At 60.5% G+C, this 13,261-nt stretch overlaps 1 protein-coding gene across 4 annotated transcripts; it reads left to right on the forward strand.

Annotated features, from left to right (window-relative positions):
• The first annotated feature begins 643 nt into the window (after positions 1-643).
• On the forward strand, positions 644-12,659 carry AMPD2 (adenosine monophosphate deaminase 2). Of its 4 annotated transcripts, none has more exons than XM_059046031.2 (18): positions 644-1,115; positions 6,143-6,273; positions 6,491-6,621; positions 7,121-7,189; positions 7,279-7,390; positions 7,634-7,820; positions 8,053-8,194; positions 8,306-8,395; positions 8,650-8,779; positions 8,947-9,141; positions 9,230-9,361; positions 9,571-9,734; positions 9,970-10,096; positions 10,186-10,349; positions 10,642-10,762; positions 11,033-11,206; positions 11,391-11,501; positions 11,617-12,659. In XM_059046031.2, exons 1-18 carry the CDS (start codon positions 1,106-1,108, stop codon positions 11,824-11,826), a joined length of 2,400 nt encoding a protein of 799 aa, XP_058902014.1. In that variant the 5' UTR covers positions 644-1,105; the 3' UTR covers positions 11,827-12,659. The 4 variants fall into 4 exon arrangements, 3 of the variants coding, with proteins under 3 accessions (XP_058902014.1, XP_058902004.1, XP_066897675.1); XM_059046021.2 differs by lacking the exon at positions 644-1,115 and adding an exon at positions 1,366-2,103; XM_067041574.1 differs by lacking the exons at positions 644-1,115; positions 6,143-6,273 and adding an exon at positions 1,436-2,103.
• Positions 12,660-13,261: the final 602 nt, after the last annotated feature.

Raw genomic sequence — 13,261 nt, forward strand, 5'->3', positions numbered from 1 at the left:
GGTGAATCAACCTCTGAGAGTGTCAACAGGGGACCAAGGCCAAAGCACAGCAATGATATTACGGAACATTAACTGAGTAGTAACTACAAGCCAGGCACTTAACTTATATTAGTTCATTTATCCTAACAACTACCATATAAAGTGGGGTCTCTTACACTCATTTTATAGAGGAAATAGAAGCACAGAGAAGTTAACATTCCCAGTGGCAGTCAGGAAGTAGCAGGAGTCTGGAATTGAACCACACTGGCTACAGAGCCTAAGCTCTTGACCAACAAATACAGAAATAAATATGGGAAGGGGAGTCAGAATTGCAGGACACACCCTGCCTAGCTACGCCTGCCGGGAAGGACTTATGCTAAAAGAGAACCCTGGCACAATAATAATAGCTATCTTTTATTGGGCACTGGCTTTGTGCCAGGTATCATGCAAAGGTGCTTAACGTTTCATCCTCACAATAATCCCTTTGAGTGAGGTACTGCGATTACCCCATCTCGCTTTACTGGTGAGGAAGCTGACGCACAGTACTTGCCCAAGACGCTGCGGGGCGGATGCTGAGTGGCGGCTGCCCACGTGGCGCAGGGAAGAGGAAAAATGGCGGGGGCGGGGCCGGGTCGGGGCCGGCTTGGCGGGGGAGGGCCCGAGCAGGGGCGGGGCCACAGACTTGGCGGGGCCTGGGGCTGCGGAGAAACGCGCCGGCGCTGGCGGTTTCGGTGGGGTTGCACCTGTTGCGTGACTCCCCCACAGTCCAGCTACCCGAGTCTGACCCGAATACCCAGAAAGTGTGGAGAGAAGCCCAGACGAGTTCCGGGTCCCGCTCTCTGGGGAGCACGTGGCCTGCCCGCCTCTGGAGTGCGGGGCTGGGCATCGGAACGCCGGGGTCTACAAGGCCAGTGCAGCGGCCCAGGTCGGCGGGGGTCTGCCTCCCTACAGCCAGCAATTTTGAAAGACTGCCTTACTTCTCCCATATCAGTGCCAGGGCAGGGGCCCTTGGAGCGACTTGCCGGGGTCTGGATCCCAGCCCTTCTCCCGTTCCTCGCGACCGGGGTTCCCGGCTTTGCAGACTCTGGAGAGCAGACTTCCCAGTACCCCTCAGGGCTCGGGCAGCATGGCCTCAGGTGAGTGTGTGCGCGTGTGAAGGAGGGCAGGGTCTCTGGGACAGAGAAGTGCAGTGTCCAGGGTGACAAGAGGGTGGGCACAGCCTGCAGACCTACGGAAGGCGGACAGCTCCTCCCGGGGAGAGCCTGAGTGTGGAAAGACAGAAGGAAAAGTCAGAAGCCGCTGGGGTCTCTTTCCCAGACCCCAGAGAAGCCCCTGCGTCCTGGCCGCCTTGCCTTCCTAAAGGGTAGCTTCTGTGGACAGTGGAATATTCCCAAGACAGGCTCCTCCCTACTGGGCTGGGATTCTCGGTTCTACCCCATCCTCCCCGAGCTGGGCTACCCCTGGGGCCGGGGGTCAGACGAGGAAAAAAGGGGACTCTGCCTCAGAGGGGCTGGATTTTCATGGAATCCGCTGGCCTTGAGAGGAAAGTGTTCTGAGCTTGGGAGTGCTTGCGCTGGATCCCTCTCTATTACTATTTGTTTTCTCCCTGGCTGGCTGGACCAATTAGCCTGGACTTTGACTCTTTTGCTCCAGAGCCCTGGCAAGGGGCAAGGGGCAAGGGGCAAGGGGCTCCTGAGGGCTTCGTGGGGTGTTGGGGCTGGCCCTTCTCCATCTTGTTTTCTCACTTCCACCCCCCCAGGGGAAGTGAGGAAACAAGTGATAAGACCATTCGTGTCACTCCGGGGACTGAGGAGAGGAAGGGAGGGATAAAGGGGCAGGGATGGAGGCCCCCCCTCCTGAGGTTGCCTAGACAACATCAGAAATCATGGCCAGGGCCTCTTCCGCCTGCGGGGCCTCTGCTTCCTGCATCAGTCACTCCCGCTGGGGGCGGGGCAGAGGAAGGGGTTGGATGTGGCAGAACCAGGCCCCGCTGGTGCGCTCAGACTCCCCCCGCCGTCTCTGCGGCCGGAGCCATGGCATCCTATTCATCTGGCCCCGGCAAATCCAAGGCCAAATATCCCTTTAAGAAGCGAGCCAGCCTGCAGGCTTCCTCTGCAGTACCAGGTGAGTGTGTGCTTCCTTGCCTCAGGCTGGCTCTGCCCCTACCTCTCGCCCAGGCCACTGGTCCCCTCAGGAGGGGGGCTTCTCCTGCACTTTCTCTGCAGTGGTGCCCCTTGTCCCCTTCCCAGGGACAGCTGGCTTGGGAGGTGGTGTGGGGAGGGAGGTGGGGTGGAGGGTGACAGAGTTCTGTGTCAGGGATGCTGTCCTCTGTAACAAGGAGTGGGCATGGGTGTGGGTGCAGCAAGAGTGTATTTGCACACGTGTCAGCGTGTGGATGTGCTAAGACTCTTTGCATGTGGAGTGTGTGTGAATGGAGTGGGGGATGTGTGGGACTGACTAGTTTTCATACTGGCCACACTGCTGGTGGCTGTGCCTTTACCAGGCAGGCTCAGGCTGTCCTCTTGTAGTAAGTTACTCTTTCTAGGATCCTAGATCTTGAACCCCTTGCTGGCGGTCTGATGTTAGGGCATACTTATTGCCGCCCAGCATCCAGGGTCTAGGGGCTCAACTGTATCTATTGTTTGCAGTTTGTTCATTCCTGATCTGTCTTGTGAACTTCCTCAGAAGTATGGGGTGTCCTTGGGCTGGGCCCGTGCAGGGGGCTCGGGCTGGGGCCACTGCCAGCCTGCGTGTGCTCCTGCACCCTTTGGTTTGGCTCCCACTCCTGTAGGCATCTCTGCATCGTTTGGATCTGGCAGCGTGGTGCAGCTGTGCCCACCGCCCTGAGGGCTTGGCTGCCTGGGTCCGTGCTTGCTGAGGGATAGCTACCTGCCATCTGCTGCTCCCAGGCCTGTGGCTAAGGGAAGAGCACCCCCACTTTGGTGACCAGGTCAAGCCAGTGCCCCCACCCCCGGAGCACCTGTCTGTACTTATAGCCTGATTTTGCTTATGCCTACCTCCTGGTTTTCTTATGCTACTGAAGATGCTGGCCTGAGTTCTGTGCTGGCCTGAGGGTCTGTGTTCTCTGTGCCCAGGTCTGTGCCTCCAGAGGTTGTGTCCCCTGAGGCTAGATCTGTATACCTTGGGATGGTCACATGGTGGGAGCATCTGATTCTTGGGGGTCAAAGCCTTGGGTACCTCTCTGCCTGCTGGGGCAGCCTTGGCAGTGAGTGAGGGGCTCTGGTCAAGTGGGTAGACAGGTTGGCAAGAATCTTGGAGTTGGTGGGAATGGCTGGGGCGTAGCCTCCTCTGGCTTTTGACCACCCCTCCCCACGCCGTGTGTGTGTGTGTGTGTGTGTGTGTGTGTGTGTGTGTGTGTGTGTGTGTGTGTGTGTGTGTGGTGCTGTGGCACAGACCCTGGGAGAAGGGACCAGCAGGCAGCTGTATCTTCTAGACCTGGCCTCAGGAAGTATGGAGGTTATTACCTGTCTGTCACCTCTAGTGAACCCTGGCAGCCCTGTGTGGTGGCTTGGCAGGCTGGGGGGATGGCTCTGCATGCCAGAACCTGTCCTGGTCACCCCAGCATTTTTGTGAAGACCCTGGGTCACCCTGCTAGGAGAGGTGGTTGAGATTAGGGCCTTTGACTCAGTTCTGCTGACCCGATACACACCAGCCCTGGAGGTCTGTGGTCAGCCTCTCTGGAGGGGGTTAGAAGTGGGGAGGAGCCGTGTAGGGTCAGGGTTCTTGGGGGAAGCAAGGGCCTTAGGCGTTGTCCTAACACTCTGAGGGCAGAGCTGGTGCCCATCTTCCTTCCTCTTTCTGCTCTGACCTCTTCCAAGTAAGAGACAGTGTTCCCACCCTGCCAATTCTGTTCTCTTCACACCCTCACTGCTCATTGCCTTGACCTGTGCTGGGCCCAGAAGCTCCCCCCGCCCCCAATGGGTGGGACTGCATGTGGGGAGTGTTTGGAGGGTCCCAGGAGTTCATAATCACAGATGATGGTACTTTCCAGAACACTTGCAGAGCTGTATCTCTGTGCGCCTTATAGCAGCTGTGGCTAGGCAGGGCAGGACCTCTTATCACCCCATTATAGGCAGACTTGAAGCCTCCGGAACGTAGAGACTTGCCAGTAATTGGGAACAGAGTCAGACTCAAGTCCTCCAAATTCTAGTCCCACTTCTGAACCTTTTCTCCTGGGCAGTCTGTCACCAACGATAGGCTTGGACAGGGGCTGGAGGTCTAGGGGGCCGTGAACCAGTCCCCTGGGCAACAGGGAAGCTCTGTAACTGGTCCCTTCCTGGACTGAGCCTCTACCCCGGCTGCCAGCCAGTTCCTCTCCCCAGCAGGGGCCCTGTCTCTCCCAAGAGACCCTGTAGTCAGGGGCCCAGAGGGCAGTGGTGAACAAAACAAGGCCATTGGGCAGAGGAAGCTGGCCTGGGGCTGTTGGGTATGGAGGTGAGGAGGGCTGCTCATCCCCTCCTACTCTGGCTAGCCAGGCCCTACACACTATCCCCTAGAGCACAGCATTTTAAGGAGGCTTGTCCCTTCCCTGCCAGCCTGCCCTGCTCATATCGGCCTGCCCTGCTCCTCCCCCTTGGGGGCCCCACTTTGGGCTGGGCCCTGGCACTGTAGAGGTTAAGGGCCTGTTCAGTTTGGGGGTTCCTCTTATCTCCCAACTCTGATACTCCTTCCCTTGATTTCTTTACTCCCCCGAGCTTCCCCAGCCCCCTGCTTGCCGTCATCCCAGGGTCTCCCCTGCATGCAGCTGCACTTGGTACAGCCCGTGCTGGCCCCTGAGCTGTCCTGGGGGACTGGCTGCAGCTCCACTCAGCAAACAGGCGGGCAAGGGGCACAGGGCTGCTGGCCGGCACTGCCTGACTGCAGGTAGGGCCCAGGCAGGCACCAGGACGAGGGGGGGCTAGGTCCTGGATCTGGGGCAGGCACCCCCTCTTCTTTTTGTCCAGCCTTAGGACAGGACTCTGGGGTATTGGGAAGTGGGCCCAGAGACTTCAAGGCATGCTGCCTGGTAGAGCCTCTAGTCCATCCTGAGCCACAGTGGAGAGGGAAAAGGAGGGTGCTGGAGGGGAGTACCCCCCACGGCTGACTGGGAGAGCTTCCTGCTGGGAGGGTGGGGCTGGGGAGCCCAGGGAGGGTCCTCTGGGGTGGGCTGGGAGCTCAGGCAGCCTGTCTAGATTATCAGCTTCAAGGCCTTTAGTGCCAGCCTCCTGTTGGAAGCTGAGGAATTCTTCCTTCCGTGGAGAGAGACTCTGGCTTCTGATACTCCCTTCCCCAGGGCCTCCGGCCCAGATCCTGGGGCCTCTGAGTGGCGCAGACTGTTTGTGGCAGCTCCCTTTGGAGGGGCAGCCAGCAGTAGGAGGGGCAGGCTGGGGCCAGGCCACATCTTGGCAGCCCTGGGGTCCTGGGGGAGAGGGCAGGCCTGCAGGGAGGAGGTACGGTTCCTGCTGCCAACCAGGTCCTCCACTTCCTCTCTTCCTCTTCCCTTGAAGGCTAGTCCCCAGGTCAGCGCTGAGTGGCAGCTGTGGCTTCCCTAGGCTCTGTAGGTCTAGGGTATCAGGTGCAGACCCTGGCCCTTGAGAGGGGGATCTGCTGGTCCAGAGGCAGGTCTGATCCTGGACTGTCTGCCCTGGAAGCTGTGCACTTGGCATTGCTGGTGTGGCCTTAATGAGCGCCTGGAGAGAGAGAGAGAGAGAGAGAGAGAGAGAGAGAGAGAGAGAGTGAGAGAGAGAGAGAGAGAGAGAGAGAGAGAGAGAGAGGGGGCGGGGGGGCGGGGAGCGTGTGTGTGTGTGTGTGTGTGTGTGTGTGTACATGGACACGTGGGTGCTTGCCTGTAGCAGGTACTCACATGGAGGTTCTCTCATGGCCTGATGGGGTGGCCCCTAGTCCAGGATTCAGATTTTTATTCTTGGGGTGAATGAATCCACTTGTTCTAGGGGCAGACTCGTGGCCCCACCCATGAGCCTGGAATGGGTGAGGGGTCCCCGTGCCAGACTGCAGGTGAGGTCCACATGCGGGCTCACTCCTCAGCCTCTGAGTGGGGACTGGCCTCTCTCCAGGGCTGGCCTGGGGCAGGCAGGGGCCCAGGGCTTCCAGTGCACCCAGGCCCTGCCCTTCACCCTTTGACCCTGCATCACTGTCTCCACAGAGGCTCGGGGTGGGCTGGGGGCCCCTCCGCTGCAGTCTGCCCGATCCCTGCCAGGCCCTGCCCCCTGCCTCAAGCACTTCCCGCTCGACCTGCGCACGTCTATGGATGGCAAATGCAAGGAGATCGCCGAGGTATCGCCTGGCACCGCACCCTGTGTCCCCCCATCACGGCCGCCACGCCTAGTCTTTGCTCCCCTCACCCCTCCTCCACCTCACCTGTCCCTTTACTTCACGCTTGGCTGTGCCCTGATCCCCTAGCCTGTACCAGGTACCCCCAGCTCCTGTGCCCTCACCCCACCCCCGGACCCTGATGGCTAGGCCACACTGACTGTTCCTTCCCTCCCACCAGGAGCTGTTCAGCCGCTCCCTGGCTGAGAGTGAGCTCCGTAGCGCCCCGTACGAGTTCCCGGAGGAGAGCCCCATTGAGCAGCTGGAGGAGCGGCGGCAGCGCCTGGAGCGGCAGATCAGCCAGGATGTCAAGTAAGCCCCCAGGTTCAGAGGCAGACAGGCCACCTCAAGGGGCAAGCCACGTGGTGAGGGGCACAGCGAGGCGGCCGTGGGGTGGGGGGCACAGGAAGCGTGGGGTTGCGGGGAAGGACACAGGATAGTTTGCCCAGTATCCCTCTGTCTCCATCCGGACGCTTTCAGAGCCCCATCTCTCTTCTCTTCCAACCAGTCCTCCCTCTGGGGCCCCCTGGGGAGGCGGCACACAGCAGTGGTGTGAAGCGTAGGCTTTGGAGTCAGGCTGTGGAGTTCTGGTTCCGTCTTCTACCCACCAGCGTGTCCTGGAACATGTTGTTTAACTTTTGGGTGTGCTTTCTCATCTCTGATGTGGGGCAAGAGCAGCACCCACGGCATAGGGTTCTACATCCCTGTGAGGACCACAAGTGACACCACATGCACGGCACCTAGTACAGTGCAGGCACCTGGGAGCAAGGGCCTCATCAGCTGCCTGACCTCTCACTCCTCTCACCTCTAGGCTGGAGCCGGACATCCTGCTTCGGGCCAAGCAAGATTTCCTGAAGACAGACAGTGACTCGGACCTCCAGTGAGGAGGGCAGAGGGGTGTGCGGGATGCAGGGCTGGGGCCTGTCCCACTGCTGTGTCCAGCCCCTCCCTCGTACCCTCCACTTGTAGCCTCTACAAGGAGCAGCGTGAGGGGCAGGGCGACCGGGGCCCGTGGGAGCGAGATGTGGTGCTGGAGCGGGAATTTCAGCGGGTCACCATCTCCGGGGAGGAGAAGTGTGGGGTGAGTGTCCCCGTCCCCTGGATCCTGGTGGGCTCCCCAAGTCTGGGCAGCTGGGGGTAGAGGCCAGAGAGGGTGTTTCTCTTTCTTGAAGCTGGAGGGGCAGAGGGTCTGGCTGGAAGCTAGTTGCTGTGCTGAGAGCAGAATGGTCTGAGAGTTTCTGGGGTCAAGGCCCAGGGAAGAGGTGAGGGTGAGCCGGGTCTGGGACTGGGACCAAGGAGAGTGATTCCGTGTCCCCGTCTCCAGGTGCCATTCACAGACCTGCTGGATGCAGCCAAGAGCGTGGTGCGGGCACTCTTCACCCGGGAGAAGTACATGGCCCTGTCGCTGCAGAGCTTCTGCCCCACCACCCGCCGGTACCTGCAGCAGCTGGCCGAGAAGCCCCTGGAGACACGGACCTATGAGCAGGGCCCAGACACCCCTGTGTCCGCTGGTGGGACCCCCCATCCCTGTCCTACTCCAAGTGCCCTGGTGTCCCAGGCTCCCTGAGCTTGGTGCCCAAGAACCTCAGCCTGCCTGCTTCTTCCCACACCCAAGTTCATTCCAGCCTCTTGGCATGCAGGGGTGGAGGCAGGGGCAGGAGCTGTCCCGCTGGGGCTTCTGGGCCAGGCAGTGGGTGGCCTGGAGGAGGCCTGGCCCTGACTCCACCCTTCTCACCCCTGCAGATGCCCCAGTGCACCCCCCTGCGCTGGAGCAGCACCCGTATGAGCACTGTGAGCCAAGCACCATGCCGGGGGACCTGGGCTTGGGTCTGCGCATGGTGCAGGGTGTGGTTCACGTCTACACCCGCAGGGAACCCGATGAGCAGTAAGAGGGCCGTGGGGCATGCTGGGGGGAAGCTGTGGCGGGCTGCATCGGCTCGGGAGGGCCCACAGGGCCTGGCTTGCTCTCCTCACTCAAGCTCCCCCTACACACCAGCTGCTCAGAGGTGGAGCTGCCGTACCCCGACCTGCAGGAATTTGTGGCAGATGTCAATGTGCTGATGGCTCTGATTATCAATGGCCCCATGTGAGTCTGTGCCCATCCCAGACACTCGGCTCCCATCCCAGCCCGGATTCTTCCAGCCCCAGCCCTGCCCCAGACACCTGTCACCCTGTCTCCCACCCTTACAGTCACTGAGTCCTAGATTTTCCTGTCATGTGCTGCCCCCTTGGCAGCCTCAGGCCTGCACCTTCCTTCTTCCTCCCTCTGCTCTGCTACCCAGGCCCTCCCAGGTGCTTCCTTCTGGGCCTGAGCCCCTGCCTGCTTCTCCTTCTGCCCAGAAAGTCATTCTGTTACCGTCGGCTGCAGTACCTGAGCTCCAAGTTCCAGATGCACGTGCTGCTCAATGAGATGAAGGAGCTGGCCGCCCAGAAGAAGGTGCCGCACCGAGATTTCTACAACATCCGCAAGGTGAGCCCTCACCCCCAAGCCTGACCCTGCACCTCTGCCTAGCCTCCCCCTCCAGGGCCTGGGTCCCCACGCAGCATCCAGTTTGAAGAGTCGTCTCCCATCTCACCGCCCAGGCTCCGGACTGTCCTGGCTTCCCATGGACCCAGCAGTCCCCGTTCCCCCCCCAGGTGGACACGCACATCCATGCCTCGTCCTGCATGAACCAGAAGCATCTGCTACGCTTCATCAAACGGGCGATGAAGCGGCACCTGGAGGAGATCGTGCACATGGAGCAGGGTCGTGAGCAGACGCTGCGGGAGGTCTTCGAGAGCATGAATCTCACTGCCTACGACCTGAGTGTGGACACGCTCGATATGCACGCGGTCCGTCCCAGTGGTGGAGGGGCTGAGGGGCTGGGCCAGTGTGCGGGCCAGGGGTCAGGGGTGACTTGGGCCTGCCCTTCTCCCCCAGGACAGGAACACCTTCCATCGCTTTGACAAGTTCAATGCCAAATATAACCCTATTGGGGAGTCTGTCCTCCGAGAGATCTTCATCAAGACCGACAACAGGGTTTCTGGGAAGTACTTTGCGCACATCATCAAGGTAAGGAGGAGGGGCTGCCAGGGCCCACATACAGGGAGGGGCAGCGTCAGCCTGGGGCAGCCCTCCCTGACTGGGTAGCTGGGGGCTTGCATGGGTGGGTGGGGAGGGTGGGGGAGAGGCATGAAGGGGTCTGACTGAGCACACCTGGTGGGTGCGAAGACAGTGACCGGTGAGAAGCCTGAGGGTGACAGTTGCCTTGCACATCCCAGGAGGTGATGTCGGACCTGGAAGAGAGCAAATACCAGAACGCTGAGCTGCGGCTCTCCATTTACGGGCGCTCAAGGGACGAGTGGGACAAGCTGGCGCGCTGGGCCGTCATGCACCGTGTACACTCTCCCAACGTGCGCTGGCTCGTGCAGGTGCCCCGCCTCTTGTGAGTGTCCCTTGGAGTGGGAGGGAACGTGGGGGCAGAGGTCAAGAGGCCAGGGCCTCCTCCTGCCCTCCTGGGATGGCTGACCCTCCCTTGTCCCAGCCGAGCCCTCGGAACAGGAGGGACTTCCTGGTCCACTCACAGTCTGTCCCGCCCGGCCCACCCAGTATGGCTCAAAAGTGCTTCTGTGATTCTGCCCTGACCTGCACATACCTGTGTGCACTCGTCTCGCCTGCAGTGACGTGTACCGTACCAAGGGCCAGCTGGCCAACTTCCAGGAGATGCTGGAGAACATCTTCCTGCCATTGTTTGAGGCCACCATCCACCCTGCCAGCCACCCAGAGCTGCACCTCTTCTTGGAGCATGTGAGGGCGTGGCCCAGGGCTGGGTGTGGGGGGGACACCGCCTCAGGCCTGGCTGTGGCTCTGGACCTGACCCCAGGGTTCTGTGCCAGGTGGACGGCTTTGACAGCGTAGATGATGAGTCCAAGCCTGAGAACCACATCTTTAACCTGGAGAGCCCCCTCCCCGAGGCCTGGGTGGAAGAGGACAACCCACCGTATGCCTACTACTTGTACTACACCTTCGTCAACATGGCCGTGCTGAACCACCTGCGCAGGTGCCTGCCCCTGGGCTCCGCTGGTGCCGTGTCTCTGCCTGCCGTGCGGGCTCTCAGCCAGCAGGCCTTACTCTGGGCCTGCCCTGGGCTGGGGCCACCAGATTTCTGACCCACCTCTTGCCCCCGGTCTTAGATCGGATGGGTTCTCTGCCCTCGGGGCTCTGTGGCTCAGCCCTCACAGCCAAGAATCTACCCCTGCTCCCTGGTTCTAGGCCCACAAAGTCACTGGGTGGGGGCTCAGGAGCCCAGGCGAGCCAGGCTTGGGATCCGACACTGTCTTCACGCCCCCCAGGCAGAGGGGCTTCCACACGTTTGTGCTGAGGCCGCACTGTGGGGAGGCCGGGCCCATCCACCATCTGGTGTCGGCCTTCATGCTGGCTGAGAACATCTCGCATGGGCTGCTTCTGCGCAAGGTCAGGCTCTGCACCCCAGCCTCCCCTCCCAGTGGTTCCCCTCTTCCCAGACCTTCAAGCCTCTTCAGCAACTGGTCCTCCTCCCCAGTTTGGACCCCAGCCTCCACACTGAGGCCCCAACTTGGATTCTGGCTGTAACTGGCCCTCTGCAACTCAGGCCCAGCCTGGACTGCCCCCTGTCCGCCACTGTGACCTGTAACCCCCAGAACCAGGTGTCCTCCCCAGCCTGGAGGCCACCTGACAGGCCTACCCTCCCTGTTGCCTGCCCAGGCCCCGGTCCTGCAGTACCTGTATTACTTGGCCCAGATTGGCATTGCCATGTCCCCGCTCAGCAACAACAGCCTCTTCCTCAGCTACCACCGGAACCCACTACCTGAGTACCTGTCCCGCGGGCTCATGGTCTCACTGTCCACCGACGATCCCCTGCAGTTCCACTTTACCAAGGTCAGCACACGCGGCGGCAGCCGGGTGGGAGGGAGTCCTGGGATACGAAGGCTGCCCGGATAGGGCAGGTCTCGGGGCTGGTGCTGCCCTCTGCTGGTGGAGTGCAGCATGCCTCGTGGCAAGTCCATGGGAGGGGCGAGTGGCAGGCCGGGTCCACCCGCCTGAGGGAACCTGGCCTGTGCAGGAGCCACTGATGGAGGAGTACAGCATCGCCACCCAGGTGTGGAAGCTCAGCTCCTGCGACATGTGTGAGCTGGCACGCAACAGTGTGCTCATGAGTGGCTTCTCCCACAAGGTACTGCACCCCCTTGGCATCCCCTCTCCTCCCCTGCTCTGCATTTTGGGAAGGTCTCAGGGGTCCTGGCCCCTCAGAGCTGGCTGCAGCCCTGCCCATTATCTTGCCCCTTCAGGTGAAGAGCCACTGGCTTGGACCCAACTATACCAAGGAGGGCCCTGAGGGCAATGACATCCGCCGCACCAATGTGCCGGATATCCGTGTGGGCTACCGCTATGAGACCCTGTGCCAGGAGCTGGCGCTCATCACGCAGGCCGTGCAGAGCGAGATGCTGGAGACCATCCCGGAGGAGGCGGGCATCACCATGAGCCCGGGGCCTCAGTGAGCCCGGCCCACGCAGTGCCCCCGTGTCTCGGCACCTTGACCACGTTCTGTCCTCAGACCCCTCCCGCCCTGTTGTGGTCTCTGCATGTGTCTTTTCTTCTTTGTTCTGTCCTGCATGTCTCTACCTGTATCTGTGCCACCCAGGGAAAATGGTGCCCAGGAGCCGCTTTACCCTTGTCTTGGCTCAGGTGGCACCTGATGGCCCAGGTTTGAGGTCTGCCCTGCTGGTGGACCTGTCCAGGATCCTCTGAAGGCTGACTGTCCTGCGGACATCTGAGTGTCCACAAGAGCCAGGGATGGTTGTGGGGGTCTGGCCCCTCTGGCCCTTGGGGTCCTGGCTTGGGCAAATTTGAGCTTTGGCTGGGGCCTGTCTTGCTTATGTGGCTGAGGGGCAGTCAGGTGTGGCCTGTACACTTGTGTTGTGGGCACGGGCTGCCAGGGATCTGCGGCAGGTAGAATTGGCTGAGTCACAGCCCTGGCTGCCTGGGCTTGGGCCCCGGAGGTGCTGGACCAGCATCTCTGCCAAGTCACGGCCCAGCAGCTTTTACCGTCCTTCCTTTGGTCCATGTGCTCCCCTGGTGTCAGCTTCCTGTGCCTCTGTGGGAGGGGGCAGCTGCCCTGTGCTGTGTCTGGGGCCATTGCAGCTGGAGGGTCCTGGATCTGCCACCATCCCCGAGGGTAGTATCCCTACTGTGGTCCCCAGAGTTTTGACCAGACCTGGATCCCACCTGGTCCCCTGTGTTGTGTTCTGGACCGAGGCCTTTGCTATGAAGTGCGGTGTTTCATACAATCCCATCTTTCCTAGTGCATGAGAAATAAAGATTATTTAAGTAATGAGGCAGGTGGGGTCTCTGTTGGGAGAGGGAGAGCCGTGGTGGACGGTGGCTGAGGTCGGGTCCAGGAGCACTGTGGATGGAGATACAGCAAATTCTGAGGGGAGTGACTGGGCTTGACTGAGTGTGTTTATGCATGTGGAAACTGACAGAGGAAGCGGGGTGGGAGGAGAGGCCTACAGGGGACCTGTCTGCTGCCCCTAGGCCCTGGTCCGGCCCACCCCCTCTGAAATGGACACTTGGCCCCAGGTCTCGGGCACATCTCTGTCACATCAGTTTGGGGAGTAGCATCCCCTTTCCACCTTCTACTTCCTCCTCACTTCCAGCCTCTTAGGACACCCTAATAGATGTGGGAATGTGAGATTACAAGCAAGCCTGAGGCCAGTGGTTCTGAAACTCTGGGGACATCAAGCCCTTCTGGGGAGCTTGTTTGAAACGCTGTTTCCAGGTCCTACCCTCTGCAATTCTGATTCAGTAGGTGGGAGGCGTAGTGCAGAAATCTGCAAGCTCCCTGCAGATTCTCTTGCAAAGGGTGGGAGCAAGCGTGTGCCTTCTGAATCCAGACCTAACCAGCTTGGCTTTGGTCCCATGTTTAATGCATGA

The sequence above is a fragment of the Kogia breviceps genome, chromosome 1 (genome assembly GCF_026419965.1).
Source record: "Kogia breviceps isolate mKogBre1 chromosome 1, mKogBre1 haplotype 1, whole genome shotgun sequence".
NCBI classification, from domain to species: domain Eukaryota; kingdom Metazoa; phylum Chordata; class Mammalia; order Artiodactyla; family Physeteridae; genus Kogia; species Kogia breviceps.

Excerpts from the sequence above, each read along its gene's own strand:
- AMPD2 (XM_059046021.2), top strand. The coding sequence starts at position 2,013 with ATGGCATCCTATTCATCTGGCCCCGGCAAATCCAAGGCCAAATATCCC. Across the intron at positions 8,780-8,946 it reads ATTTCTACAACATCCGCAAG|GTGGACACGCACATCCATGC; the intron begins GTGAGCCCTCAC and ends TTCCCCCCCCAG. Across the intron at positions 10,097-10,185 it reads TGCACCTCTTCTTGGAGCAT|GTGGACGGCTTTGACAGCGT; the intron begins GTGAGGGCGTGG and ends GTTCTGTGCCAG.